This window comes from Lepisosteus oculatus, chromosome 26, assembly GCF_040954835.1.
Source record: "Lepisosteus oculatus isolate fLepOcu1 chromosome 26, fLepOcu1.hap2, whole genome shotgun sequence".
NCBI lineage: Eukaryota > Metazoa > Chordata > Actinopteri > Semionotiformes > Lepisosteidae > Lepisosteus > Lepisosteus oculatus.
The window spans coordinates 6903402-6931220 of record NC_090721.1 but is presented as its reverse complement, the minus strand read 5'-3'; the positions used below and the strand labels follow the sequence as shown (position 1 = coordinate 6931220).

The 27819-nt window shown below is 46.4% G+C and overlaps 3 protein-coding genes across 11 annotated transcripts in view; 1 reads left to right on the top strand and 2 right to left on the bottom strand.

The window, feature by feature from the left end:
* The window catches only part of nf1a (neurofibromin 1a), a 103041-nt gene that overhangs the window by 38572 nt on the left and 36650 nt on the right, over window positions 1–27819 (top strand). For 7 of the 9 annotated variants that reach the window (XM_069184498.1, XM_069184494.1, XM_069184493.1 and 4 more), the window contains exons 26-35: window positions 855–1066; window positions 1205–1366; window positions 2009–2112; window positions 2715–2850; window positions 4586–4648; window positions 7065–7223; window positions 7590–7687; window positions 9366–9512; window positions 9854–10000; window positions 10832–10942. In XM_069184498.1, coding sequence (XP_069040599.1) covers window positions 855–1066; window positions 1205–1366; window positions 2009–2112; window positions 2715–2850; window positions 4586–4648; window positions 7065–7223; window positions 7590–7687; window positions 9366–9512; window positions 9854–10000; window positions 10832–10942 — 1339 coding nt within the window. The remainder of the gene's footprint in view (window positions 1–854; window positions 1067–1204; window positions 1367–2008; window positions 2113–2714; window positions 2851–4585; window positions 4649–7064; window positions 7224–7589; window positions 7688–9365; window positions 9513–9853; window positions 10001–10831; window positions 10943–27819) is intronic. The other 2 variants (XM_069184495.1, XM_069184497.1) reach the window with 1 other exon arrangement.
* Window positions 13239–16907, bottom strand: omgb (oligodendrocyte myelin glycoprotein b). Its single transcript, XM_006640923.3, has 2 exons — window positions 16354–16907; window positions 13239–15330 (listed from the first exon to the last, which is right to left on the bottom strand). Exons 1-2 carry the CDS (start codon window positions 16365–16367, stop codon window positions 14145–14147), a joined length of 1200 nt encoding a protein of 399 aa, XP_006640986.3. The 5' UTR covers window positions 16368–16907; the 3' UTR covers window positions 13239–14144.
* LOC107079934 (protein EVI2B) lies at window positions 21608–26009 on the bottom strand. Its single transcript, XM_015367539.2, has 2 exons — window positions 25830–26009; window positions 21608–23888 (listed from the first exon to the last, which is right to left on the bottom strand). Exon 2 carries the CDS (start codon window positions 23832–23834, stop codon window positions 21750–21752), a length of 2085 nt encoding a protein of 694 aa, XP_015223025.2. The 5' UTR covers window positions 23835–23888; window positions 25830–26009; the 3' UTR covers window positions 21608–21749.

Sequence of the window (27819 nt, the reverse complement as noted above, 5' to 3'; positions counted from 1 at the left end):
TTGGTTGTTAAAGATTCAAAGCTACTTGTAGCTTAAATGCGATCAGTGATAGTGTCATGCAGTGATTAAGCCCACACTACTTCAGAGCTGTGATCTAGTAGTGAGCTACTTTAACTGTTAAGGAACAAGTAATAGGTTTATTCCATGCTGAAAAAAAGAAGAAAGAGAACACAACGTTTCGGCCGTGGAGCCTTCTTCAGGTGTGAGAGAGACAGGGCAGTAGGCAAAGGTAAAGTAGCGGGAGAACAAAGGTTGGGAGGGAGGAGGAGTGAGAGGCGGGAGCAGGGGACAGAAAGAGAGGCCAATCAAGAGGTGTGAAGTCAGAATGGGTGCAGAGAGGTGTGAAATGAAACTTCCAATGAATGGAGAAAATTTAAAAGAACAGTAATCTGTCGTTAAGGGAAGTTACTTCCTTTCCCTTAACGACAGATTACTGTTCTTTTAAATTTTCTCCATTCATTGGAAGTTTCATTTCACACCTCTCTGCACCCATTCTGACTTCACACCTCTTGATTGGCCTCTCTTTCTGTCCCCTGCTCCCGCCTCTCACTCCTCCTCCCTCCCAACCTTTGTTCTCCCGCTACTTTACCTTTGCCTACTGCCCTGTCTCTCTCACACCTGAAGAAGGCTCCACGGCCGAAACGGTGTGTTCTCTTTCTTCTTTTTTTCAGCATGGAATAAACCTATTACTTGTTCCTTTGCAGCCTACGCATGCTGACGCAGCTACCCACCTGAACTACTTTAACTGTTGGCTTGTTGCATAAGAGGTGTCTGTTGCAAGGGTGCCTTTTCTCCTTTATCTCTCATACCCTGCCCTTGTCCCCTCCTCTGCCTCTCCGCCCTTCTCCTGCCAGGGCTCGGCTATCACAAGGACCTCCAGACGCGAGCCACCTTCATGGAGGTGCTGACGAAGATCCTGCAGCAGGGCACGGAGTTCGACACGCTGGCCGAGACGGTCCTGGCCGACCGTTTCGAGAGGCTGGTGGAGCTCGTGACCATGATGGGCGACCAGGGGGAGCTGCCCATCGCCATGGCGCTGGCCAACGTGGTGCCCTGCTCGCAGTGGGTGGGTGGCGGCCGACGTAACCGGGCAGCACGTGCTAGACACATGTCAGGGCAGAGTGAATCCGAGTTCTTACACACAGTGCATGTGAGCAGGCGTCGTCCTCAATGGTGTGCGTAACTGGTGTGTGCCCCCTCGCAGGACGAGCTGGCCCGAGTGCTGGTAACCCTGTTCGACTCGCGGCACCTCCTCTACCAGCTGCTGTGGAATATGTTCTCCAAGGAGGTGGAGCTGGCCGACTCCATGCAGACGCTCTTCAGGGGGAACAGCCTGGCCAGTAAAATCATGACCTTCTGTTTCAAGGTGCAAGTCTGACCTCGTCGTCGCATTGTTTCACGAGCGAGACCCATGTTGGCTGGAGGGAAAATAGAACAGCAAGAATTTCGTCCTGCCGCTCATATTTAGGCTCACTCAGCTACTGAACTACCATACGAGCAAGACGGGCTGAATTGCCCCCTCTCGTTTGCGTCTTGATTGTATCAGTTAAAAAAAGTGACAATTTTCTGCCTTAAGTTACTTCCTCTGTAAAGCAGCAGGAAATTTGTTTCCTGGTTCTGCATTAACATTCTTATTCCTTCAGCTCCTAAGTAGATGCATTGCTAATAAACGGTGTTATAAGAGCAACTGTTGTGGTACTTGGTTTAGATGAGTGATGCTTTATGAGCTCTGTTAAAAAGCTCAGTATCAGCTGTTTTTGGCAGTATTAGCGGTTAAACACCATGTTTAACACGTACTGTGACCTGAGTCACCAGCAGAGTGTCCTGTACATTTTTTTTATTCTCATCCAGGGTTACAGTGGTCTGCTTATGCTTTGCAAACCCCAAAAAAAACATGAAGGAAACAAAAAAACTGAAAAGAATCATGATGATAATAAGCATCCGGTTTGGCTTGAATGATATCCCAGAGTGTAGTTGAATGGTGCTCTTTGTCTGTTCCGTCTTTCAGGTCTATGGTGCTACCTACCTGCAGAAGCTACTGGAGCCCCTCCTGAGAGGTGTGATCACGACCCCAGAGTGGCAGCAGATCAGCTTCGAGGTCGACCCTACCAGGTTGCGTTTCAAAAACAACAGCGTGCTTACCGCCTCGTGCAAGCCCTGCCCGTTAAACCCCCTAGAAACGATCCCAGAGCTGTTCTTCTGCTATTCTTGCACATGGATCTTAGAATCCAGGATTTTGTAGATCATTAGGGAGCAGAGTGTTTTTGAGGAAAGCCCTGTATGTTTTGAAAAGGGAGTGTCAAGCAATGTTTTAGGCTTCAAATTCCTCATCGGGCCTTTGTGAATTCAGGTCTCGGTGCAGACACTCATGTTTTGTGTTTTGAGCGAAGCACTGTATGCAAATTGCTGCAGTCTACCTCTATAAATGGTTATTAACTCAGCGTTGGAGCAGAGAATTTCCTCAGTCGGGCTGAGAGCTCTTAATCTGCTTAATAGTACTGTGATGAGCTCCTAGGCTTGAGTATGGACCTAAAGAAATGTGAGGTCTTTCCTCACGGTTTTGCCTGACCATCTTTGCAAGATGTTTTCAATGTTAGTAAATTCAAGTAAAGGTAGGTTAATACAGTCCAAAAACAGCACTCGCTAACACGTGCACGGCTGTGTCATTGGGGAAGCTCCAAATATTGTCAGCTAGCGTTTGTTTTTTCTTCCAGACTGGAACAGACAGAATGTTTGGACGAAAACCAGCAGAACTTGCGGCAGATGACCGACCGCTTCTTCCTCGCCATCATCAACTCGTCCTCCGAGTTCCCTCCGCAGCTGCGCAGCGTGTGCCACTGCCTGTACCAGGTAGGCCCTGCGGGCTGCCAGCACACACTGCGCCCGGCCGCCGGGGCCCTCATCTCTTCCTGCTGGCACACGCTCTCTGCTCACTCCTCTGTTTGAACTAACACTACGTAACACGGTCAGCGATTTCCCCTCTCGACACCCCAGGGACGTTTTTGTGAGGGTGATCTCGGAGGCTTAGTCGTTATATGCCAGAGGTGTAAAATGCTAGGTAACTGAAATGTGTACGTTTGCGTATTTCAGAAAAATGGATGCATACTGTGTTTCTCAGGCCGCATTGGGGCTGGATCTGGGATTAGCCGCCACCAGTGTGGTATCTGGGATGGGTTCCAGACAGTACCGGCAGAATGCCGATTGCTGCAGATGAGTGGAACCACACGTCTTAAAGCGTGCTTAGCCCTCTCCCATTCGCTGCGCAGTGTCCCGACAGACAGGGCTGCACAACTGAAGCAGGTCGTCTTCCCGTCTCCAGCCACTAGGTGGGGAAGTGGAGGGGGGAGAATTGAGAGGTGGTGGTGGTCTTTGGAGGTGGGGGGGAGGCCTGTCAGCTGATTCAGATTCAAATCCAGCTCGAGGAGGTTAACTCGTCCCTGGGCGCGCAATGCACTCTCCTCTTTTTCCACTGAACTTTCCTCGGGAGCCCAACTGGAATGGAATGGCCCTGCTGTGTTACTTTTACCTTTGGTTTTTTTCTGGGGACCTGTTCGTTGCAAACTGCAGACTCGCCATGCACAGCCCTCCAGCCCAGCTAAGCTTCACAGTCACAGGGGAGCTCTGCTCTCGGTCTCTGTGCTCCTCCGTGGAGCTGTCTTGTCTCTTCATGGTCCGGCTGCTTCTTTTTCTTTTGTTTTTGACTTGTGTGTGAAAAATTGCTTTACCACCGTATTATATGTTCTGAATATTTAACTCTGTTTACCGGTTATACTTCGCCTCTAGGGCTTTGGCAGTGGCAAATAGGGATATTTGTGCCTTGAAAATGAGAATTAATTAAAAATAAAATCCTAAACATAATCAAGTGTCTTTCTCGGCCGCGAAAACTAAGATCTTGTGCACCCGTTTGGAAAACGGATCATGCGAGAGGCACAGTATGTAGAGTACATTGTGAGCTGTAAAGTAAAAACTTTGCAAGGGGATTGTTTGGTAAATTTGTGCTTTTCAATATTCACAAACTGAACGCGCCATGAAGGAGATTATTCATAAAATTCTCTGTACATCTCTAAGAAAACAAGCACCAGCATTCGTTGCTCTTGGCAGAACCAATACCTTGCCACAAGAAAAATCCCATTTTACAGAACTTTAAAAAGCCGACTCAAAACCAAACAGCAGGCGAGCTAGACAGGCAAAAGTGGCCCTCTCCTTTATAAACATTATTAGGTTTTCATCATCCCCTTTTACCTGTAACGTCTGGTTTAAACCTTAAAGAGATGTTAATCTGAAGCCGATCTCCGATTCCTGTCCTGTAATTTTCCACGTTGCTCACGTGGAAAGAGGGGCGCTGATATACTACTCTGTGTTGTAGTGGTTTGCACAGGCAACCTTACAACACCTGCAGCATGTAGGCAAATTATGTAAATGGTCCACTTAATTCGTGAAAACGAAAGAGCTGTTCTTTTCTTAAACTCCTTCATCGTGTTTGTGTGACATACTGTGTTGTAGCTTTGTACAAGTGACCACTGTTGTGTTACCTCCTGTGTCTAGCTGGTGCTGTGACATCTTTGTACCCATCTCTGTTCTGTAGGCAACTTGCCACTCTCTACTGAATAAAGCCACAGTTAAAGAAAAAAAGGAAAGCAAAAAATCAGTAAGTTCAGAGAACTTTTTCTTAGCAATTTTCTTTTTGAAGCAAAAACCTTTTTTTGTTGCTGTATTTTATTAATTTTTCTGCCCCTCCCCCCCAATAAACATCTTCACACCTCAGCCTGTACACATCTTCACCTAAAATCATTCTACTAATTCTGACTCCAGGGTAGCTTTCTTTTCAATTAACACTCGGTATGATTAAAAACCAGTGGCATCTTTTAAATCAGTGTTCCCTTTCAGGCATTTTGCGTTTCTTCTCTTCAGAAGTGCAGAAGTGGTGAGGGGAGGTGGGCAGTTGGGTGTTTTCCTAGTCTGCCTGGGGACTCTGCTGTCTCATAACGGGGCTTCGTCACTCGATGGGTCTTTTTCAAGACAGAGGCTTCTCTTCCCGAGTTTGCAGGAACCGTGTCGACTTCGTCTAGGCTGGGGTCTGTCCTCTTTCGCCGCCTCTCGCAGGCTGACAGGACCAGACAGGGCCTTCACTCTGTGACCTGCATCTTTTCTCTTGCCTTTTTTTCCCACCTTTCCTAGCGAAGGGAAAAAAAACATGCAGCAAACATGACTTTTGGTTCACGGATAAACCCGTTTAATATCAAACGGAAACGTTGTGTCGTTTGACAAGTCAATTTTTTTCCTTTTTCAAAAGACTTAATCCTCTTTTCTTTGGCCCACATGGAGGGTGAGACTTCAACTAAGACAATTGCCCCAGTGACATCTTCACATCTCCAGCTAGTCATGTACCTTGAGGCCGTTTATTGGATGCTTTCCATGTTGCTGTTGAGATTAAATCCGCCATTTTGCTGTGGATTTGGGATGCTGGGGTTGGCGAGGGCGCCAGAGGTTTTGAGATAGTCTTGGTCTGCTGTTCTGTGAGATCTGTCAGATTATTCCGATGATGCTGAGCCTGCCGGCAGGGTGATCTCAAGTGGTCATCTTCCTGGCAACACTGAAGAGCTAATGCTGAGACCCAGATTGGCTTAATGTAATCGGACAGCTTTGGAAAGGAACGGTGATGGGGGTTGGGGGGGGCATTGATCGGGTGTCAGAACTTACGGACAAAAACAATACTATTTATCAAGGTAAAGAAATATAAGTAGTTGTCCTCTATTTATGCTGTGAATACAGTTTTCGCACAGATTTCCTGGTCCCCTTTCCCTGTCATTCCTCTTTTATTATGATGTAGAAAAATGAGGTGCTCTACTGGAATAGCAGCCAAATGTTTTGTGATGTGTTGTGAGAAGGTGGCACCTCTGTGGCCTCAGGGCAGGTGAAATCACCTCTTGGCCATTGCAGTGTATTCCAATGTCGCAGAAACTTCCAAAACATGTAATGGGGTAGAGGGGCTTTACTTTATTTTTACATCAGTTGCTTTGAATGTGCACAGGCTTTTTAGAGAGCTGTTCAGAATCGGCACAGAGCTGTCACTGCATTCATTTCACACCTCAGTGGGACTTTGGTTCCACGGTTTGCTTGAAATGGATAAGGAAGTGGCCTGTAGAGGCTTTCTGCAATAAAGCAAGCTTTGGAAGTAAATTACAGATGACAGTACTGTAGTGGATCGTAATGAGCAGTGCTTCAGTGTCTTACAGTTGGCTACAGTTGTGCGCTGACTCAGTTGTTTCTCGATGTCCCGGTCCTACGTCTACATGACTATTAATGAGAAAAATCTTGTTCTGGCCTTTGTATTCCGATGAATTTGTACTTCTAAGGATTGACGCTTCTGCTTAAGTACGTTAGTTTAAATTACAAGTCAAAACATTAATCAAGGCACCACTGTACGGAGTGACTTTGAGCCATCGTTAAGGCTGTCTTTGGAGTTCTGTGTAATTTGCAAGTGTCCAGTAGCCATTGGGTTGGTCAGAAGGTCAGACACCTGCGTAAGGACTTGCTTGGTTAACTGCTCTTTTCTTTTTACTGGGGACCAAAGTTCAGCCTTCAGTATCCTCCTGTGCATAATGTGCTGCCTCAGATCTCATCAGATATGCAGATGAGCTGTATTTTTAGAATTTTTAACAGAAGGACAGTGAGGCTTGGTAAAATTAGCTCAAGACCTGTTGCTTCTCTCTCTCTCTCTCTCTTTCTAAAGAATCAGGCAAGAACCTCTGTTATGCTGGCTTCTCATCATCTACTCACATTTTAGAGGTGTCCTTTTATTTTAGGATGTTCGACATTGCACGTTGTTTTATTCTTTAAATATATTCAGAATCCAGGGTGGAAAAAACGGGGTCCAGACCTTTTTATTTTTAAAGAAACAGATAAAGCCTCTCTCTCAGAAGATCCTTTCAGTCTTCCATGGGCTGGCCCAGATTTGTCAGCCATGCTGGGATCCTGGTTAATGCCAGCTGTCCTCAGATGGCCCTCACTAACCCCTCTCTGTCTCTGGCTCTTGTTCCCTCTCCTCTTGCTTCCTCCTCCAGGTGGTCAGTCAGCGGTTCCCTCAGAATAGCATTGGGGCAGTAGGCAGTGCCATGTTCCTGCGCTTCATCAACCCCGCCATCGTCTCCCCTTATGAAGCCGGGATCCTGGACAAGAAGCCACCCCCCAGGATAGAGAGGGGCTTAAAATTAATGTCCAAGGTACGAGGCCACTGCTGTCCAATCCCTATCTGTGCCTCCCAAAGAAATTGCGGAGATTCTGGAAATCAGAGGTAGCCCAACACTGGATTGTCTGAACCGATGCATTGGAGGTTGTTTTGGTCAAAGGTTTGTGCTTTGTGCTGGAATTTAGAGGCATCTTTCAATTCGCTTTTAATTAAGACCCGAAGACCACCGCTGTCGTCCCTGCGTTTCCACTCCGTTGCCTTAATTGGTTAATAAAATTCTGAGCTGGGGTGAACACCGCCTTCCTGGGCTGGGAGCTGCCTTACAGCGGCGTGATGGCACCTTGAAATTACGGTTTTAGGATTAACAGTTTGTTTCGGTGACGCTTCTGTTTCCTTTCAGATCCTCCAGAGCATCGCGAACCACGTTCTGTTTACAAAAGAAGAGCACATGAGGCCTTTTAACGATTTTGTGAAAAGCAATTTTGAAGCCGCAAGGAGGTATGGAGTAGTCTTCCGCTTTCTGTTTTTGCAGTGCGTGTAATGTTTAGACGAAGTGGGGTCTTTCCAGCTTCCTGCTCGCATCTGTTAGGCTGCTGAACTCTAAGGCTTTCCCCATGTCCCTTAGAAAAGGAGATACTTGGTTTTATGGACATATCTTCTCACATCCTTCCCCCTTTTCACCAGCTTCCTTATAATTAATTCACCTGTGTTATGACATTAATCTTAGTGGGTCATGGGAAATGTATTTAATGTGCTGGATTGCTGACTTTGTTTTTTATAGGGTACGATCTGTTTTTATGCAACATGTATACGAGGGATGTTTTTTGTGTATGTTTAAAGGATGTGTTTTTTTAATGTACCCAGCAAAACAAATGAAGTTCCTTGTGGGAAAAGAAAGTTCTTTAAGCCTACGTCTTCAGTTCTCTTGAAACGTTTGGCTGAGCATCTTGTCTCACAGGGCTGGGCTTCCTAGTGCCAGTTCTGGTTCTTGTCCTGGAGGCCCACATACCTCCTGGTTTTCACTTCATTAATTGAAGCCGCAATTGAACCAACAAGTTTCTCAACTGGAATATTCGCACATATTTTCTTTCCACACAAAAGTTGTTGGGATTTTATTTTACTTTTGAAACATGATAGTTAAAAGGCACCCTCCCACATTTCTAAAATACTTCAGATTAATTCTGGTATTAAGTCAGTGAAGGGTTCTGTTCTTTACCTCATTGCTTGGCTTGAACACAACCCAGCTGCAGTGTGGTCTTCCAGGATTAGAATTGGAAACCCCTTTACTTTAGGTGTTTTCAAGAGGTGGGAGAGTGAGAGTCTTTTTAAAATACGAATAGTGTTGTTTGCACATCCATACCAATTATACATTATTAAGATGTAAAATCATGTAAACTTGAAACATATGAGCACTTTACCACAGTGTTCTACTGTTGCAATCTTTAGTAGTGATATGGGCCAAACTGGCATTAAATCACTTCCCCTTTTCATTGCTTTTAAGAATTCATGTTTGCTCAGCTATGAGAAAACATTTTTTTTTGGGGTACATTTCAGATTGAAGGATTAGATTAAAAGAGGTTTTAACAGATGCTGGACTGAATTAACCAGGCATGGTATTAAATGCATTTGCAAATACCATTCAAGTGGTGTTACAATTTTATTCACTTTGGTCCCTGGGGGGTTCGCTTTCTTATTCCAAAGCAGAAGATCTTTTGTGTTTGTGTGGAATGCACAGCAGCTGGTAAAGGTGTGATAAGCTTCAGTATTTATTTTATATTTGACCTTTCATTTAAAAAGAACCATGCCAAACCTGCTTTAAAGAGATCATACAGGTAAAAAACAACAACAGCAAAAGCAAATATCTGAAATATGAAATAACCAACCAGTCAAACAGGTCAATCCATAACCGCCAAGGTTTAAAATGAATTTTTTTGTTTGCGAGTTTGAAAACGTGGCGCAGTGCCTTGTTCCTTCTGAAGATTTTCTCCACCCCTGATGTGAAACGGGGTGTCTGTTTCAGGTGTGTAGTACATTAACATTGCATGGAGAGTTACAGAGGGGGCTTAGGAGGCCTCACCTTGATAAACCCATCTGAGCAGTGTTTGCAAGGCAGTCGAACCCAGGTATGTGCCCTGTCCCACCTGGGTGCTCACCCTGCTCTCCCCCCCGCACTCAGGTTTTTCCTGGACATCGCGTCTGACTGTCCCGCCAGCGACTCGGTCAACCACAGCCTGTCCTTCATCAGCGACGGGAACGTGCTGGCCCTCCACCGCCTGCTGTGGAACAACCAGGAGAAGATCGGGCAGTACCTCTCCAGCAACAGGTGCGCAGCCTTGGGCTTTGCAGGCAGGGTTACCCAAGTGCATGTAGGCCGTTGTGTTGGGGCTCAAGGACTGGCCGTGTGTTGGCTGCTTCAGCGACAGTGGGGCAGGGTGGGACAGGGCGGGGAGACATCTCTTTCTCTCCTGCTGAGGTCGTGCTGGGGTGGCTGTAGAGGGAAATAGCAAATGCCCTGGGCAGGGGCTGAAGATGATTAAATACAAGATTGCATATGCGTTACTATCCCTTCCCTCGTTTTTATTTCGGTTTTCTTTTCTTGAAGAGTGAGCTTGTGGAGATTCTCATTTCTGCTCCGCCTCCTGAACTTTGACCTTCTGTTGCTAGGGACCACAAAGCAGTAGGACGACGGCCCTTTGACAAGATGGCCACCCTCCTGGCTTACCTGGGTCCCCCAGAGCACAAGCCCGTCGCGGACACCCACTGGTCCAGCCTCAACCTGACCAGCTCCAAGTTTGAGGAGTTCATGACCAGGTGAATCCTCCTGCGGGTGGGGACGGGTTCGACACCAGGCCCACTTTCTGCCAGCCAGGGTGCTGGTCCAAATTTGGTTGAGAGAGTGACTTCATGAGTGTTTTCAGGTGCAAAACTAATTTTAACTGTCAGCCCGCAACTATTCCATCCAAAATAAATTATATAACCAACAGAAGTTCATTGATTTTACCTAATAATTAAATTAAATTAGACAGATGCATAACCCCACTTGGGCAAGGAGGGTTGGGCGATACTGTTGTTTATCATCTTATTTCTCCTTCGCTGTCTATAGATCATTCCCTTATAAACGTACTGAGCAGGTTTATGTGAAGGGCATGGTGACAGGTGATGGAGTATTTCATGGTTGTGCGTGTTCAGTGCTTGTGCTTTTTTTTTTTTGCTGACTTTGGATTTTGCTTTCTGTTGCTCCAGTGTTGCTCCTAAGCAACAGCAACCCTCTGAACTGGTGCAGTGTGCTACAGCCCTGTTCGAGCTCGGGGTTTATTCCCCTGGCTGACAGAGGGCTGGTGTGTTTCAGTGACATTGTAAGCAGTGCTTGAAGTGAGAATGAAGTATGAGGTGCCAGGTATTATAGTGTTCAGTAGTACTGATTATAACCAGAATCTCAAACAATTTAAGTTGTTAAATAACGGACTTGATAGAACATTTTTGTGAACCATTAAAAAATGCCAGGACTGATGCTGATACAGAAAACCCCCAAAAAGCCCGGTTTCAAGCACTGGTCGTAACAATCTGACCGCAGTTGCCACATCTTTCTTCTCCTGTTAAGTCTTTTTTTTATGTTAGACTGACTCTGTGCTGTTTTTGCAGGCACCAGGTGCACGAGAAGGAGGAGTTCAAAGCTCTGAAGACGCTGAATATCTTTTACCAGGCGGGCACTTCCAAAACTGGCAACCCAGTGTTTTACTACATCACGCGCAGGTAGGCCTGAGGGTTACAGCTGGGCACCCGCTGGCGTTTCCTGCTGCTGGGGTTCACTGGAAAGGGTTCCATGCATGGGAGGCCTGTGGCTCTTGCAGTACGATGTGCAAAACTCTGGTTCATTGTCTGTGCGGCCTGCAGAAGGCGCAGAGGTTCTGTTTTTTGGACAGTTCCAGATTTGTGTGAATGCATTTAAAAAAAAAATCTATATCAGGTGGTACTCTTTAATGAAAAAAAAACTGGGAGACGTTGTGTATGGTTGAGAATGAAAAGCTGTTTGGATCGGAATTGGCCTTTATTCAAGAAAAAAGGAACTGCGAAGCCCAAGCAGAGCGGAGCCAACTAAGGTCTCTTACAAAACATTTATTTACTGGCTACCAAAAAAAAAAAGGTTTTGCCGTCTGTTTTCATTGTCTTTGTTGTTGGAAAAAATCTTCAATGCTAGCACAAGCGTTTTTACTTCTGCTCTTGGGAAAGGTACAAAAAAGGCCATCATATTCCAAGTTTCAGAATGAAAGTGGGCTGATTTTGTCAACAACATGTTAAAAAAACATTACTACACTAGGAAGGCTACAACAATATCAGTGTCAAGGTGAACAAGAGCATCTACTGAAGTAAGATCAACCATGTTTAGGAGCATTATTGAAGGACTGAGTAAACAATTCAGTTGTAATTAATCTTGCATATATACACATTTAATTATACTGCACTGAGAGCCATTTTTAACAATTTCATGTGTGCAACACAACCAAATGATTTACTTTCAATAACTGAAATTGTTTTTAAATCAAAATTAAAAAGAATGGTTGGTTTTAACGTAAAATCTGGTTCTGGTCCAGTTTTGCTTTAGAGCAAAGATGTGAATAAGTTCCATACAATTTAGAGACAAAACCACTTCTTCGCTCCTTCCAGTATACAAATTGAAAATATGGACTGTTGCATCTATAAGACCCTAAGTTACGAATGACAAATCCAAGAACCTGGAAGGGAAGCAAAAAAACTGTAAAGCTTTATAAAAAAAATCAAGGACCCATAGTTTTCTAAAAGGCAGTTCAGTTTGCTGAAACTCCTGAATCTGTATCACAGCTGCAGGTGCAGTTCATGTAGGCTTCTGTCTGCATTTGGTTAATGGGGGTAGTATTAAGTGCGTGTTCTTTCTAGCTTTGTGTGTATTGTGTGTGTGGTACATTTTATAGCGTTACATTGATGTGACATTGTTATGGTACTATATTATTTGGTTCTCTGTTGTCCAGGAATATCTTGTAGTAAGTAGAGTAACCGGTGAGGCTGGGGATATAGACTGTGCATTTTCTTTTAAATCCAGCTGTTATGAATAGTCTGGATTGCCTTGACCCTGTTCTAGAGTTCACCTCTGCCTCAATCGTGTATATCTCGATCAACAGAATATGTAGGAGGAAGGAAATAGAAAACAGATTTTATGATGTTTTTAGATGTTGGTTATATTCTATTAGCAGCGATAGTCCTAGTATAGAACAGTAAATTGCAATGAGAGCGAATATAAAGTCCTCAAACGGTAGGAATATGGACTTGAGCAGTGCTAAGACATGTTGGTTGGGACTGACCACCTGGCCAGTCTAGCTTTCTTTTTTTGTTGTGGGCATCAGGGCTGGCCTGAGAAGAGGCTTCGCTGCTACGACACTGCCTCGCCACACTCAGGCAGTAAGAGTTGTCCTCTGCCACCTAACTGCATTTTATAGTGATGTGGAAATATGGACAGATCAGTTATTCAGTCACCAATCATCCAGCTTCCATCCAGAGGCGAATAATAATGATGCTTAAAAAAATAAATGAGCTGTTTGCTAAAGGATCTTCACAATTAGGAGGGACCAAATTCACTCAACAGTGGCCATAATGCACCTGCAGCCCCCCCCCATCTTCCTGCAGATCATTTGAGAAGTAATCTCACTTGGAGAGGTGAGCAATTGCTTAACCACTGCAATTAAGGGGGTAGGGGGATTTTGAGAGGTGGTTTAGTGCAAATCTGAAAATAGAATTAAGCTGTTTTAGGAGACTGCTGTTATTTACCCCTGCGCCTCTGAACGTAAGCTAAAATGAAAACATTCCTTGTCACAGGGCCAGTGCCAGATCTGTAATGTGAGCAGGAGGGTCTGTGATCTGCGCTTGCTGCTGTTCAGGTGTAGAATACTATTAGGCAAGTCACGATTAAGCTTTTTGGAAAACAGAACTGCATTGCTCCCTTTCCTTGAAGAGCCATACAAAATCATTCAGACAGCTCAATCATGTCTTGAACAAGAAAGAATTACGCAGCTTGCACTTGTCCTGAAAAGTATCACAATTATTTTTATTAAGTTCATTTCCACAGAGCAGCGTCTCACTTAGTAATGATTTATTTATTCGGTGAACCAGAGGCTTCGGTTATTGTCTTATGGGAGTGCTTCACTACACATCTTAAGAAAAGGGCAAGCGTCAATCCATTCTTCTTGTTACTGATACTATATTCCAAATTGTTTCAGAATTAAACCACATAGTTTGCATTGCATACCAGAAGGATAGTAGACTAGTCGAACAACAGTAATAAAAATACTGACAATGGAAGTGATTATTTGTGTGAATACCACAAATATAAATATGTTAATACCGGGATCACATGCAGCCAGGTAGTTTACAGTTTGTTTTTCTTCCTAGTCCTCGTCATTTGTTCCTCTGTATAATCTGAAGTTTCACAGGTTTAATGCTTAACCCATTGAAATAACTGTAGCACTGAAATACTGTAGTTGACGTCCTGGCGAGTCGTTCATCGGGAAATTGTCGTCCTCTGCCAGGAGTAACCTGTGGTGCCCGTTTCCTCAAACTGTCACACTCGCGATGTAAGCTTTTTTTGTTTAGTTTTTTTTAATGTTTGTCTTGATATAAATCATAGAATACAGCGTCCTTGAAGGCTCAAGCATAATAAAGAAGGAACATTCATTTAGTGTGGGTTGTGTTTTTATAAATATATGCCCACGGTACTCTTACATTAGTCCTGCTACATTCTGCAGAGGGGCAATGAGCTGCTGAGAAGCGATTTGATGACTTTACAGAGGAAACGTATGGTATGTGCAATGACAATAACAGTCGGGATTTAAAAAAACACCCCCACCCCCCTTCTCCTTGCACCAAAAGGAAATTGTTTCTTGTATGCGGTGTTTGTTCGGGACATCTGGGAAGTAAGAAATGGGTTTTAGGTCAGAGTCCAGGCCGCTCTCGCAAGTAACAAGTTGAGCATGGCTGTTTCTGGGGCACAGGCGGTGGGGCCCCTGTTTGTGCTCCGCACGACGGCGTTGGTTTTCTTGGCGCTGCCGGTGCCGGGAGTGGTGCTGGTCCGAGCGTTGGTGCCGGCGGCCGGGCCGCGCGTGGCGGCAGCCCAAGGGTGGCCTCCGTCCCTGAAGACAGCCGGGTCGGCCGCCGAGAGGTTGGACGCGGTCATGTCGGAGGGCGGGCGGAACAGCGCCGATTTGGGCCGGTAGCCGGACGTGACGGCTTGCGCCGTGGGCCACCCGGATTCTTCGGCGTCGGGGGCCGGGGAGTGGGACTGCGCGGGCCACCAGGGCCCCGAGGTGGGGGGGTGGCGGGGGCGTGCCTCGCCGCAGACGTGGTGCGTGTAGCAGGGGCAGCCCAGGACCAGGGCGGGCGTCTGTCTCATCCACACCAGGAGGCCCGTGACGTTCTCCTCCTCCTCGCAGGCCCAGGGGTTGTCGTAGAGGGTGATGAGCCGCAGGCCGCCCAGCTGGCTGAAGGCGCGCTCGCTGACGGAGGAGAAGCGGTTGTCGTGCAGGTAGAAGCGGGCCAGCCGGGACAGGCGGTCCAGCGACCCGGGCAGGATCTGCACGAGGAAGTTGTGGGAGAGGTCCACGGTCTCCAGGTTGGAGGGCATGTTGGTGGGCACAGTCCAGAACTTGTTGTGGCTCAGGTTGAGCGAGTGCAGGTTGGGCAGCGTGTTGTTGATGAACACCACCCGCTCCAGCTCGTTGCCCGACAGGTCCAGCACCTTCAGGTTCCACTGGTAGGCCGTGTCGTTCTTCTCCAGCAGGCGCAGGCGGTTGCCCGAGGCGCGGATCTCCCACAGCGCCCTGGGCAGGCGGGCCGGGAAGCTGGTCAGCTGGTTGTGGGACACGTCCAGGAGGCGGAGGTGGGCGAAGTGGCTGAGCAGCCCGTCCAGGTTGTGCAGGCTGTTGCGGGACAGGTTCAGCTCCCGGATGTTGTGCTGCAGTCTGTCCGGCAGCAGGCTCAGGTTGCGCCCGGAGCAGTCCACCACCCTGTGACCCCTGGCACACAGACATGTGGGTGGGCAGATGGCCAGGACCCGCATCCCGAGCAGTAGGACCAACACACATGCAAGAGAGGTGACAGGATACATCATTGCTTTCCTGGAACAGATAGAAGAGAATAAATCAACTGTGGCCAAAATATGCATGAAATTGGAAAGCAGGAGAACTATTGTCAAGAGCTTTTGTCTAGCACAGTAATGCAGACATGATGATTTGCCTTTAAGACTCTTAATTGCATTAATTGCAACTCCCCTTTTCAGAAAATGTGGCTTATTCTTGAATTATTCAATTATTATTCTTGAATTTACGAATGGATTTGCTTGCAGGCAGAGAGTTTTTGGTTTTGGAATTACATTCTTGTCCACGTTAATGAATCTCATCTAAAATGCCCTTTTGCTCCTTTCAAACAGAAAGTTGCATTTGTGGGTATTTAAGAAGTAGGAGTGTGTAATAGTGAACAGTGCTGGGTGTTCAGGTCCCCAGTCCAGTTTCTGTGGCTGGTAAAAACCATGCTTCACTCGCTAGACTAAGACTTGAAGGCATGCCAGGTAAGCTGTGTTCTGGTGCTGCAGTGAGCTTCACTGGAGATGTTTAATATGTGTGTTCCAGGCGTTTGCATCACAGCAATAAGCTTTAGAGCTGTCTCCCCCCTTTTAGATGCAATTAAAAAATGATGCATACATATAGGTGTTTATTTTACTAGGAGAAAATGAAAAAGCATTTAGGTTTGAAGATCTATATCGATGGGATATATGTATTTGACAAAGACGAAGCTGAGTGCTTTCCATCTGTTTTGAATGAAATCTCGGGCTCGGGGCGAATCAGAAAATAATATCTGGTTAAAGAGCCATGTGTCGGAGAGCCGGATTCAGTCCGTACGGTTGAGCCTCTCACCAGTAAGAATCTGCAGTTGCCGACACCGAAGAGAAAAAATAGGGTTTCAGTCAGTCTGCGTTCCTCAAAAAATTGCAGCGGTAATTTCGGTAAAAAGTCGCATTTTCAATCCCGAGTTTGTGGTCCAGCAGTAGAAAGCGACCGTGCTGCAGTCTTACCCAGCTAAGATGGCTGGATTTTAGCCACGGGAGTGTGTGGGTCTGAGCATGTGTGTCGTAAATCACTCACCTTGTCTTCTTCATCACTTCACAATCATCTCTCTCCCCCTCTCTCCCCCTGGAGCAGTGGAGTATCAGATGTTCGTAGTGGGAGGACGGGGTGGTGTCGCTATTTTGTTCTTATTTTCCCTGTATCTCCTCCTCCTCCCCCCGGCCCGTCAGGCAGAGCTGTCCCTTTTAATGCGCGGTTATTTTTCGGTATTCCCTGCAGAACTGCGCCCCTCTCCCGGCTCGTCCTTTCCTGGCATGGCAGTGCAGTGTGTCCCTAGCAAGCAGAGCTTGTGCTGCTGCTGCTGCTGCTGCAGGCTCCCGATGTGCACTGCGAGGGAAGAGCGCTTTCTGGGAGGGAGAGGGAGGGAGAGAGGCAGAGATGCAGCACAGAGCCAGGCCCCGTCTCTGCTCATGTGATGGGAGTAGGTGTGTGTGGGGGGGGTTGGGGGGTTGCTGACTCGGATCTTTTTGTGAATCTGGATCGCACACTCGACAAAACCTTCACGAGCGCCGCACATGAGCACGCACTCGCACACACTGCCCCTCAGACATGTTTGGAAGCACACCCCCCTCGACATGCTCGCACACGGATTCGGAGTCGCGGCAGTCGGGGAAAAAGAATGGATAGGGAGCAGCCGGGATCACTATGACAGACGATACAGCGCTGTTTGTCAGCGATCCAGAGTTCAGCAGCATCTTCACTTATGGTGTAATTTCACCCAAATTACGACATCCACTGAATTAGCTCCTTTGTCTTCTGTGAGTTCAGGAAATGACTAAATGTAACGTGGGACTTGAAAAATGCTAAAATAATTCCAAGTAATTATTTTCTTTGGCATGGTATGTAGCTTTATTGAAGCACTGAGTTCACTGGATCTTTATATGCGTACGTCTCTACATTGGGTGCATGCAAACAGCTGAGCATGACTTTGTCGTACTGTGCAGTGGCAAAGCAAGCCATCCTCAAGGTGCTTTATGGATGATGGATGAAAAGCCCAACATTGAACAGAAAATGGCAAATTGTAATTATTCTAGATACAACACAAAAAAATAAGACAAATTAATTTTTTAGCATTACTTTTTATGAAGGCAGTGATTGTCAATGAGACGTCTGTAGTGGGTACTTGTTGCCATGTGACACAGCTGGTAAATGGATTTGCATCTTTCGTTACTTCAGTTACACATTAACACAAGTCACTTACACAGAAGACCAGAAACAATGCTTTTACTCGACCTTTGGTTGATTCTCATGTATTGTGGTTCACACACATTTTACAGGGTGTTTTCTTTACACAGAAGTGGTCTGATCTGAAGTGTTCTAAATTTCAAGGAAGTGGGCTACAGTGATGCCTCTTGGTATTTCTGTGAACTAGGCCATGCCTCCCTCCTTTGATTCATGTCCCCAAGCTGCTATTATTTATAAAAAAGGCAGTAGCAAGGAGAGGAAGATGACTTGTATGCTTTCCTCCGAAATGAGGACTTGTCAGAGCTGTCTTCAGTATTCTCCACTGTGTGTCTCAGAATGTCTACAATCGAGCTGGCATCCGCTGGAGGAGACATTCAGCTGTCCCTGCAGCAACTGAGGATCCCCTGGCCAGCCCTTTCCCGTTTTCCTAGGGAGTTTCCTGGATGTCCCCTGCTGCTAAGAATCGGCTGTAGCCCAGTGCTGATCTCACAACGTCTGGATTAAGGGATCCACCCAAACCTGCAGCATTCCTTTAATTGAACTACTCTACTTAGCTCATTTTTTATGAAATAAGAGATTTTTGAATTTGTTCCCACATTTTGTTTACCACATCCCCATAATCCATTTGCAATTTTGCAGCCGTTGTATTGGAATTCAGATAGACCTTCTTTAAAAGGACAGGCTTTGCTACAGTATATGTTTTTCTGCGTCCAGAAGCGAGTTTAAAAAAAAAAAGAAACATGGTGATGGCAGATAATTTATAGAAGCTGTGGCCTCAATTGGGACAAAGGAGGGGGTAATGTTCTGAAGAGCTCTCCTCTTTTTTTCCATTCCCTGAAAACGGGAAGCCTCTGTGTCTTTCTCTTTCTGTGAAAGTTTAAAACCCTGATGGGCAGAGCTTGTGAGGAATTTCTAACCTGTTCCAAAGAAACACTCTCGTCAGGAGTTAGTAGTGAACAAAAGATCCAGCTCCAGAATGAGTCTTTTCAGCAGGGCAGGGGCTTGTTGATTTTGCTGTCCTCTCAAAAGAAGCCATTGTGGAAGGGACCCGCCAGTGAGCTGGGTGCGTCCCAGCAGCATGACTCTCCCTGATTACTAATAGAGGTCAGGTCTGATCGGAGCTCGTGTGTGCGCGCGCATCTCTCCCTCTCTCTCTGCCACAGCTGCAGTCAAGGCAGCGGGGCCCGGCTACACACACACATACACACACACTGCGCTCGATGGCTGGAGGCTGGCCAGCGCCGTCCTGTCATTCAGAAACCAATCCAGGGCTCCGGGGACTTCGTTTCAATACAGTAGAGAGACGGGGGCGGGGGGTGGAGCAGTTTCTTTTCCATAACTGCTCTCCTCCCCTGTCCCACCCCTGACTCGGTTCCCCCTCCATGCTGGCTGTGTGCACACCATTTCTTCCTGGGGAAAATTCTTCTCTGCCTCCCTTTCCCTCAGAAAAGCCGTTTTAGAAAGATCAAGCTCATCATCATTCAGCAACTTGGGGACGTGGGTTAGAAAAATGTTGCATTCGACTTTCATGCCAGGTCGTTCCTGGTAGCTGGTAGCTTAGCAAGTGCATTTGTTGGGGGGTCACCGGTCACCACGTCCACAATTCTTGCACGACGCAGCACCATGTTTTTAATTCAACCCCTTGCTGCTGTGATGAGGCGCATCAGTTGAGCCCTTATCTTAATTACAAACGCTATAATTCTTTTCAGTAACCATTTACTAGTCCATTGATTGTAAGCAGTAATCCAGGCGAAGTCCTCCCAGGACTGGTCTGTATTAATCTTGCACAAACTGAGCTGCTAGTGGGTTTGTGAAATCAGATCTGACTGCTCTGTTCATTGGATTGAATAAAAATCCACTTCCCTGCAGTATTTCAGCTCATTAACCACAGGTTAGGCAGAAAGGCCACATCCCAAGTCGACAGATTTTTTTAAAGGCTTATACCAAATTTACAGGAGTCTCATTCAGATTGAAGGCATGTCCATCTATGGGGTTGTATTTTTCCCCGCTCTAATTGCAGAGATTTCAGGAAGGCAGCCCACACAGTGGGTGAGATACCATGGGATTTAACGAGCATAACGGTCAAAAAAGAAGCAGTAAACCAGGCACTTCTCCTAATGCCGTTGATGATTTCACAGCTAAGGGCTGCAGCAGTTGCAACACTTCTGCAGAGACTGACGTAGACTTGTTGTGGTCTGTTTCTGCCTCTACTTCAACCGTTTTCCTTCTGTTCTTTGTTACGGTCATTGTTGCTGAAAGAATAATGACCACGTCGCTCCTGGGACGTGGGGCTTGTGAGTCTTCACAAGCGGATCAGCACCGACCCCGACCCGTCTGACAGCGGGGGGCAGCCGACGCCTTTTGCCGAAATTAAAAAATAATTTTCAAATCGATAAATTCGCTCTTTATTGTTTTACTTCATTCTTAAAATAAAATTCTGCAGAGCTCATTGATCACAGCTGCCTACTAGAATTTTTTTTTCCCCCACTGGTAAATGCTAAGACCTGTGTTTTCTCTTTTTGACGGTTTTTGCCTTTTGCCCGGTTCTAGTGGTAATGGCTGCTGGGCATATTATTATTTTTTTTAAAGAATGCCTTATTAAAATAGTTTTTTTGCAGCGCATTCTTAAAGAGGAGCCGATTTTACTATGAAATATCCAGTAGAGCTTTGGTGTTGTGCTGCATTTCTGGAACACAAACACATTGCCCCTTGTAAGGATCGCATGTGGGTTGTGTCATGACTGCAGGCAGGCCTGGTAGACACTTATGAGCTTGTCTATTTGAAAACGTTTTGAGTCCCAGCTTATATGAACTGAAACCATTTTTAATACCTTACAGAGTTAACTAAACTATATGTATTTTTAGCGTAAAGCACAAATGACTAGCCTGTGCTGTAACTCCCTTTTGAAAGCGAGTGTGGAAATGTTAAAGCAGAAACTGTTGACATTTCGCTGTGGGTTTGTGGTTTCCTATTTTTTTTTGTTTCTTGGTTACTGGTATTCTTTTTTAAAAAACAATACCGGTGCATTACTTCAGAACTTTTCTCAAGTTCCTGGACTGTAGAAAGCCATAGTTCTACTATTCTCTCCTGGCCTGTAGACCCGCGGAGGTGCCCTGGGTTTCTGTTTGACACAAAAAGGGTTTTATTCAAGACTGCGCTGTTTGGATCGTCACTTATTCATGTTTTATCACCGTGCAGAACACCGTGCTCCCCAGAGAGCACCAAATCTCTCGGATGTCTCTGTGGCTTTTTTTTTTGTGCTTTGTGGACAAGCGTGCAGTCGATCAGTTTTAATAGAGCTGTTTTCCGCCCTTCAGCCTTCTGGCGAGACCTTGTTTGCAGGCTCCCCAGGCGGCGGCTGGCATCTCTGCCCGGGAAGGCTGCCTGTCATTTTACCGAATCAATCTGGGGCTCAATTGAGCTTCCTTCTGCAGTCCTGCGCCTCCACACAGGTCAGTCACTTGTCAGTGGCTTGCAAACGAGCAGGCTCTTTGGTTGCAGCTCATCTATTTCCTCGCTGTCTCATACGAGCAGTACTCGTGGAAAATTAAAACTGGCGAATGAGTGAACTCGGTTTCCATCAGAGCAATACCAGAAATGTCAGACCTTTTATTTAACGCTTTTTCCAGATTTGCATTTTTTTTTCCAGTGCATCTCCTAAGTGCCATCACTGTTCGAAAAGCAAGAAGGTACTGTAAAAAGTGTCACCACTTGTTTGGAAACACCTATGTAAAATCTTTCCTCATTTCCATATATATGGAAATGGCCCCATATAATTGTGCAGTTTTCTGATTACAGGTGTGGGGTATAATGTAAATCAAGCACAATTGGAGGGCTTGGCCTCTTTTGCTTGTAACGAGAAGGTGAAGTGGTTATGTTAAAGACATTTTGACTGTTGTATTAAAACTGGAAGCTCTGTTCCAGCCACAGAAGGTTACTGCAACATACATGCAAAATGCTTTGCTTATCTGCTTAGAAAGAAGCAGTGTGGGCTCCATATCTTTGACTCTCATCAGTTGGCTTCCTTTGTATGGGGAGTTTGGTTTTAACAGTGCTGGTGGGAAGTGTTCATTCAGAACGGCAAGACTTTCAGATTCAAAGAGCTTTATTGGCATTACTGAATTGCCGTGTTGCCAAAGCAATAATTAGTAGACATTTACACCGATAACATATTTCAAGTGCTCACTTTCTGTTCACATCACGTTGGGTCACGCCCAGTTGCTCTCTGCCTAAGTGGAAAGGGGAGGGATGGGGATTGACTGGTAGTTCATTAGGGGTGGAGGAGGTGGGAGTTCGTCCTCAGTAGGGCTTGAGCCCAGGTCAATATCCGATAAAGGGGGAGCGGGCTGAATCTCATGCTTTTCTGGAGGGCTGGCTTGGTTATCCGGTGGGGGCAGAGGGAGTGGGGTTTCATCCTCAGTAGGGCTTGGGCCCAGGTCAATTTCTGATAAGGGAAGAGCGGACTGGACCATATGGTTTTCTGCAGCAGCAGGAGCAGGAGGAGGAGGAGGAGGCGATGCTGGGCTCTTCACGTTGGTCTTGCCTCCCACAGCTTCTGGCGAAGTCCTGCTCTTGGCATTTCCCTGGCTAGTAGCTCTACTACTGGAGCTACCCTGAGTTTTGTCCTTCTCCCAGCCATGCCCATTCTGGGGCTTGGAACTGGGTTCCGGGCTCCTGCCGAAAGTGCTTCCCTGCATGACGTCTTCCATTGGGAGGTTCTCGTCGGTCTCCTGCAGGAGGGAGAGGCGTTTGGAGAGTCGCTGTGGCAGGAAGCTGCGCAGGGAGACCCGTTTGGAGGACCTGTTGCTCGGCCTCTCTTCCTCGTCGCCGCTGGGCAGCTGGGGCACGATCTGTCCGTCCAGGAAGGGGGACGGGCCGGCCCAATTGGGATCCTCTGCCCTCCTCTGCTGCCTTCTCCACTTCTGCAGCAGAATGATTGCTATGGCAGCTAGCATCAAGATTAGCGCCCCGCCAATAAGGACAGCCACAAGTGTTCCTGCACCTTTCTCTTTCTGGCTGTCTGCATTGCGTCCTGATGTAGCCTTTTCCGTCATTTTTTTCATTTTGGTGTTGACCTCTGGTCGTCTTGTGCTGCCTGTGGAAGCAGGATATGTGAAAGGAGCAGATGTGTGGGTCTCCTGTGTTGTCTCCTCAGTGATCCGATGCTTTGGCGTTGGAGAAGGAGGAGTTATCTTCAAGGTTGTCCGTTCAGGTTTGAACGACGTTTGGGTAGAATTACTAGTTATGCGCTCTTCCAGCATGGGGGTCTGTCTCTGAGGGGGTGAGGTTCCTTCTTGTGTTGGAGTCGAAGCAGATGGAGTGTTGGAGCGTGGCTTTGAAGCGTTTCCTTCTGTCCCCGTTGGAGAGGAAAGTTCGGCTGGCTTTGTAGTACGTGAGAATGGGGTTGATGGTATGGGCCTGGCTGAACTAGAAGTTGTCGTAGTTTCCTGTCGCAGGCTTGACTGGGAGGGTTTGATGGTTGTTTGGTTCCAGGGAGGAACCATTCCTTCAGCTGTGGACGTGAGTGCAGTGCTGCTCTCGGGAGCTGCGGCTGCGGCCGTGGACGTCTTTCCCGGTGAGACCGAGGGGCTAAAGACGGCGGAGGAAAACGAAGTCCGGCCCGGTGTTGGAGGAGCGGGATTTTCTTTTGGGCCCTCGCTCTGCTCGGCAGTGCCGTTGCTGGGTGGTGACCTGCCGTCACCAGGGGTGGCGCGCGCTGCACTTCGGGTCATCCTGGACCCGATTTTGTTCTGCATTTTGGTCGTGCCCTCTGCTTCTGCTGCGTGCTTGGTGCTGGGGTGCGTGTCATTGGGTGCTGTCGCTCTCCGGGCAAAAGTAGGGGGATTGGGAACTGTTTGTCCTTTGGTATTCGCCACGCTTTTCCTGGGAGTTCCCTCGAGGGTGGCCAGCGCGGTGATGGAACTCCTTGGTTTCCTGTGCAGGGTGGTGGGCCATGCCATTGCGTCGCCGGGCGCTGTCGGGCTGGTCGCTGTTGGCCCTCCAGTTGTCGGCAGCCCAGTTACGGTCCGGGTGTCCTCTGCAGTCTTGCTTTGCGCTCCCCTGCTGGGACTGGCCTCTCTCTCCCTCGGACTGGTGACCCTTCCCAGATGAGCGTGGCCCCGCCCTGCGGAGCTGCCCGCCCCGGGGACCGCAGGGGCGCGGGGGGGCGTGACGCGCGCGCTGGCGGCATCTCGCGGCCTCGTCGCTTCCGGAGCGGGGAGGCGCGCGGAGCCGGTGGTGGTGCCGCCGCCGTCGCCCCCAGCGAGCCGCGCGCACAGCCCCGCGAGCAGGACGAGGCAGGCGGCGTTTGACATGCTGGATGGGAGGTTGGTTGTTCTCAGTCGATTTTTTTATTTGAATCGGGGATTCTGAAAAGGAGCAAGAGAAAGAGAAAATTAGAGTTCAAAGCAATGGCTTCACGCCGACACAGTTTTGCGACTGATATTATCCCATCCCTGCAAAGGTCTGGTAATGAGTTTAGGTTTACTGGGGCTTAAACTGACATTAATTTAAGCGCTTTACAAGGTTATTGACTCGGAGATATCCATTAATAAAGCATTTACGTACGCAAAGAGACTTTTGTTGAAAACCCCATAACCGTTGTGGGGTATCCGTTCCCGCTGATCTATTAACACTCTGATAATGTCTGATAGTTATAAAGTACAGTAGATTCGCACTGTATGTGGTTGTAAGGTTCTAGACATAGCAAGTATAATCAGAACACCCTCCCTCAGATCCCCCTGTTCCCCACCCTCAACAAGTCAAATCAATCCTAAGTGTATTAGTATGTGTATATATGTAGTTTAAATATTATGAAAACGGTAATACAACAAATACAGTACTGTACAGTATACAAAGTAGATCAAATAAAATGTAATAATAAAATCATATAAGATCAGGCGCTTTTCTTGTCCTGCCTCTCCCCTCCGTACTTGTTTGGTTTACGAGCCGTATTTTCAGGGTGGAGCAGATGGAGAAAGCACCCGGCGTGCTGTAAGCTCTGTCTGTAAACTCGTAGCTCAGGTGTGCTGCACCAGGTTTGCATTTGTGGAATTTCCCGTCTTGTGATTTTTCCTTTATTTTTTTCCGGCTTCAAATAAGGAGCAAGGTGACAAAGATCTGTATAGAAAGCACTATGCTAAAAAAAAAATGCTGGTGGAGATAACAAATTTTTTTATTTATTATATTAAAAAAATTGCATATTAGTACTTAATGTATTTTCTTTTGATTTAAACTTGTGTTCTTTATGGACAGTATAATTATTTTTGTCTCGCCTGCCCCAGCCCTATTTTTCCAATTAAAATAAGTATTTACATAGACCGATTTTCTAAAACACGAGGTATCACAGGAACACAGCTGTCGCGTGATGGCAGAAATGACTACTTGTATGTGAGTTTTGCCATCTCTAAACCTAATGCTGCAAAAAAAAATAATTTTGCTTACTCCTGATCTCATCAGCCTCCGAAGATTTTCCTTCTTTAAGCAGTATTGTATCTTTGATGTGTAGTTTAGAAACCTGGATGTTACTTTGCATTTTTCACAACGCACCTTAACGAACATTTTGCAAGATGTCTGCAAGGCCTCAGAAGCTCTCCAGAGCGAAGCATGATACCGGGGTTGAGTCACTGCTATGTGTCATTATTAATAGCTGCCTGTTCTGGGGCTGAAAGCTGGATGTGATGCTTCTGTTTCCACATCTTACGCCATCAAGCTTTGAGAGCTTCTGAGGAAGTTCCTTTGAACTGTTGAGCATTGATCATCGTTCCTGCTTTCTTGGTCTGTTAAATGTGCTCCATGGCTTTCCGCCTGTGTTTTGGCACTGATTGTAGCTGACTGAGGCTGCACACCTTCTCTGCAGGTAGCCCCGGACATGATTTCCAGGCCCCTTAGCAATGCAAAGACTCCACACTTTGCAGGAACCGTTGTGTTGTACGCAGGCAGTCTGCACTGAAATATCTGACGGGCCCACCAGAACTTTTCACAACTGAACTTTCCGATTTTTTTAGGTTGGGGGGTAAGGATTTCCAGCGGCCCGTCTTTAAATCTGGAACGCCAATCTGGCATTTAAACAGCGAACGCGCGCGCGAGAGAGAGAGAAATCTAGCGGCCTGAATGTTGCTGTGTGACCATTTCACCTGCTGGCTTTCTCGCACAACGCATCTAGAAGAGGAAAACGCACAGCGGCTCGTGGGCGACTCTAGGGCCTACCGCTGGCGTTGTCGTGTCAGGAGAGTCTCGCTCTTCAAAGCCGGCAGACGAGACGCTCAGACAGTCTTCCTGGCCATTGGGAACAAATGTGTTGTACTTACCACAGCCGCCACATTGCCATCCTCGCTGGGCCTCAGGTCCTCCTGTTGTCGGGGAACAGCCTGGGCGCACGAACCCTGGGGACAGGCTAGTGGAACTCGTGCCCCATGCCGTGTCCACACCGAGCCACAGAGGTCCAGACAGAGATGGGGGAGGTTTGTTCTCGCGGCTTTAAAGCGCAGACGAAATACGGAACTCGCAGTGCCCTCTGCTTCAGGAAGTGCAAGCTGTGAAACCAAGCTGACTAACGCCGCAGCTTCACGCCGTTTAGAGTTAAGTGTTTATTCGTTAAATGCCAGCTCAGAGACATTTTCCAAGAAGCTTCAAAGAGCCTCATTTCTCTCTGCAAAGGATCAAGATAGTGAATAATTCTGAAGAGAAAAAACTAAGGTTTAACTATTAAGTAAAAAAAAATCAAGTTTGCATGACTAATTTCAAAAGAGTGATTTTATATTGCCAATAATTTCCACTTTGAGGTTTTTTGTGTGTTTTAAGGATGTCGAAATCGCTTGACACAATTCTGAAACTCTTTAAATTATCAATGTATATGTTATAATAACCCCTTTCCCCGGACAGTGGCATATTCTGTCAGTGTGTGCATTGAATATTTAAAATATTCCTCCTTTAAATGCCGTTTGAACAGACAACTATTTTTTAAACTATCTGATACAAGAAAACAATACTTGTTAATAACATGCTTACAGCAAAATGTGATTAACTTCCTGTATCTTTTCACTTTACATAATGGCTCTGTAGACAATGACTGCAAATTGGAAAGCCATCTTTTTAAAATCCAGATTGCTGAGCTCTCTCTGAAAGGCTTTTCAGGAGATGATATGGATCAAGATAATTGGCGTGTCGTAGCGATGAGTGAATTCCATTCTTTTTCTAATAGTTGATTGATTTTTGCACGCATCTGTTGGCTTTTCAGTTTTGACTTCTGTATATTCATAATTCCCTGAGCGTGAAAAGAAACTTGTCAGTCGTATTTATGGATGCACGCTTTCGGAAGAACAGAGAAAGGAGGGCTGTGGGAATCTGCGTTAACAGAGGAACTTACAGGAGCTCTGTTTCTAACACATGAGCAATGTATGAGGGCTTCGTTGCTGGGAAATCCCTGGAATGTGAACTCTGTCAGTGGTCACGCACTGTCATTTCTTCCAGAATCCTTCCCTTGGTTTCAGTTTAGGAATATTCGATATTTTATATACACTCACCCTCTAACACCACACTCCGAGATGAGCTTCGTGCCAAATGCCTGTTTCTTTGATACCTTTCGAAAGAGGGATCTAATTTGTGAATGGGCAAGGACATCTTTTTTTATTGCCCATTTTTGTTTGTTTTATTTCAATAATTTCAATCCCTGTACGTAACACTGCACATTTGTAGTAAACCAAAAGAATTGGTGTTGCCTAGTATTACAGTATGAAATGTTAATATTGCAGCCTATATTACAGCCTTCAGTAGGTTGGGATGCATTGTATTCTGATTCTGTGTGTTCATCACCCAATTCAAATAACATTTATAGCTGCTATGAAGCACTACATATTGTAAACATTCTTCTTATAGCTGATATCATTAAAATGTGCACAATGCTTTTTGAAGCCAAATATACCAGAGCCATAGATAATTGTAGTACCTTGTTGGGCCACCAAGAGGCACTGTTTGCTAAGCAATCACACAAACTATTTGAAGAAGGTTTAATGTAGTTAAATTCATCAGTCCTTTTACGTTTTTGAATTTTGATGCCTTTTTGTAAGTGTCCCTCTGGAACACACCGGTGTTTGGAGCATCTCACTGTACGGCGATAAATGAGTGAAAAACACTTAAAAGCCAGGTTGAGCCGTGTTATAATGTAGTTCCGGTGGGTAGCTGCGTTGGCATGCATAGGCTGCAAAGGAACAAGTAATGGGTTTATTCCATGCTGAAAAGAGAAGAAAGAAAACACAACGTTTCGGCTGTGGAGCCTTCTTCGGGTGTAAGAAAGATAGG

What these genes read in the sequence shown, in the direction of transcription:
- LOC107079934 (XM_015367539.2), bottom strand. Translation starts at nt 23,834, where the DNA reads ATGTCAAACGCCGCCTGCCTCGTCCTGCTCGCGGGGCTGTGCGCGCGG.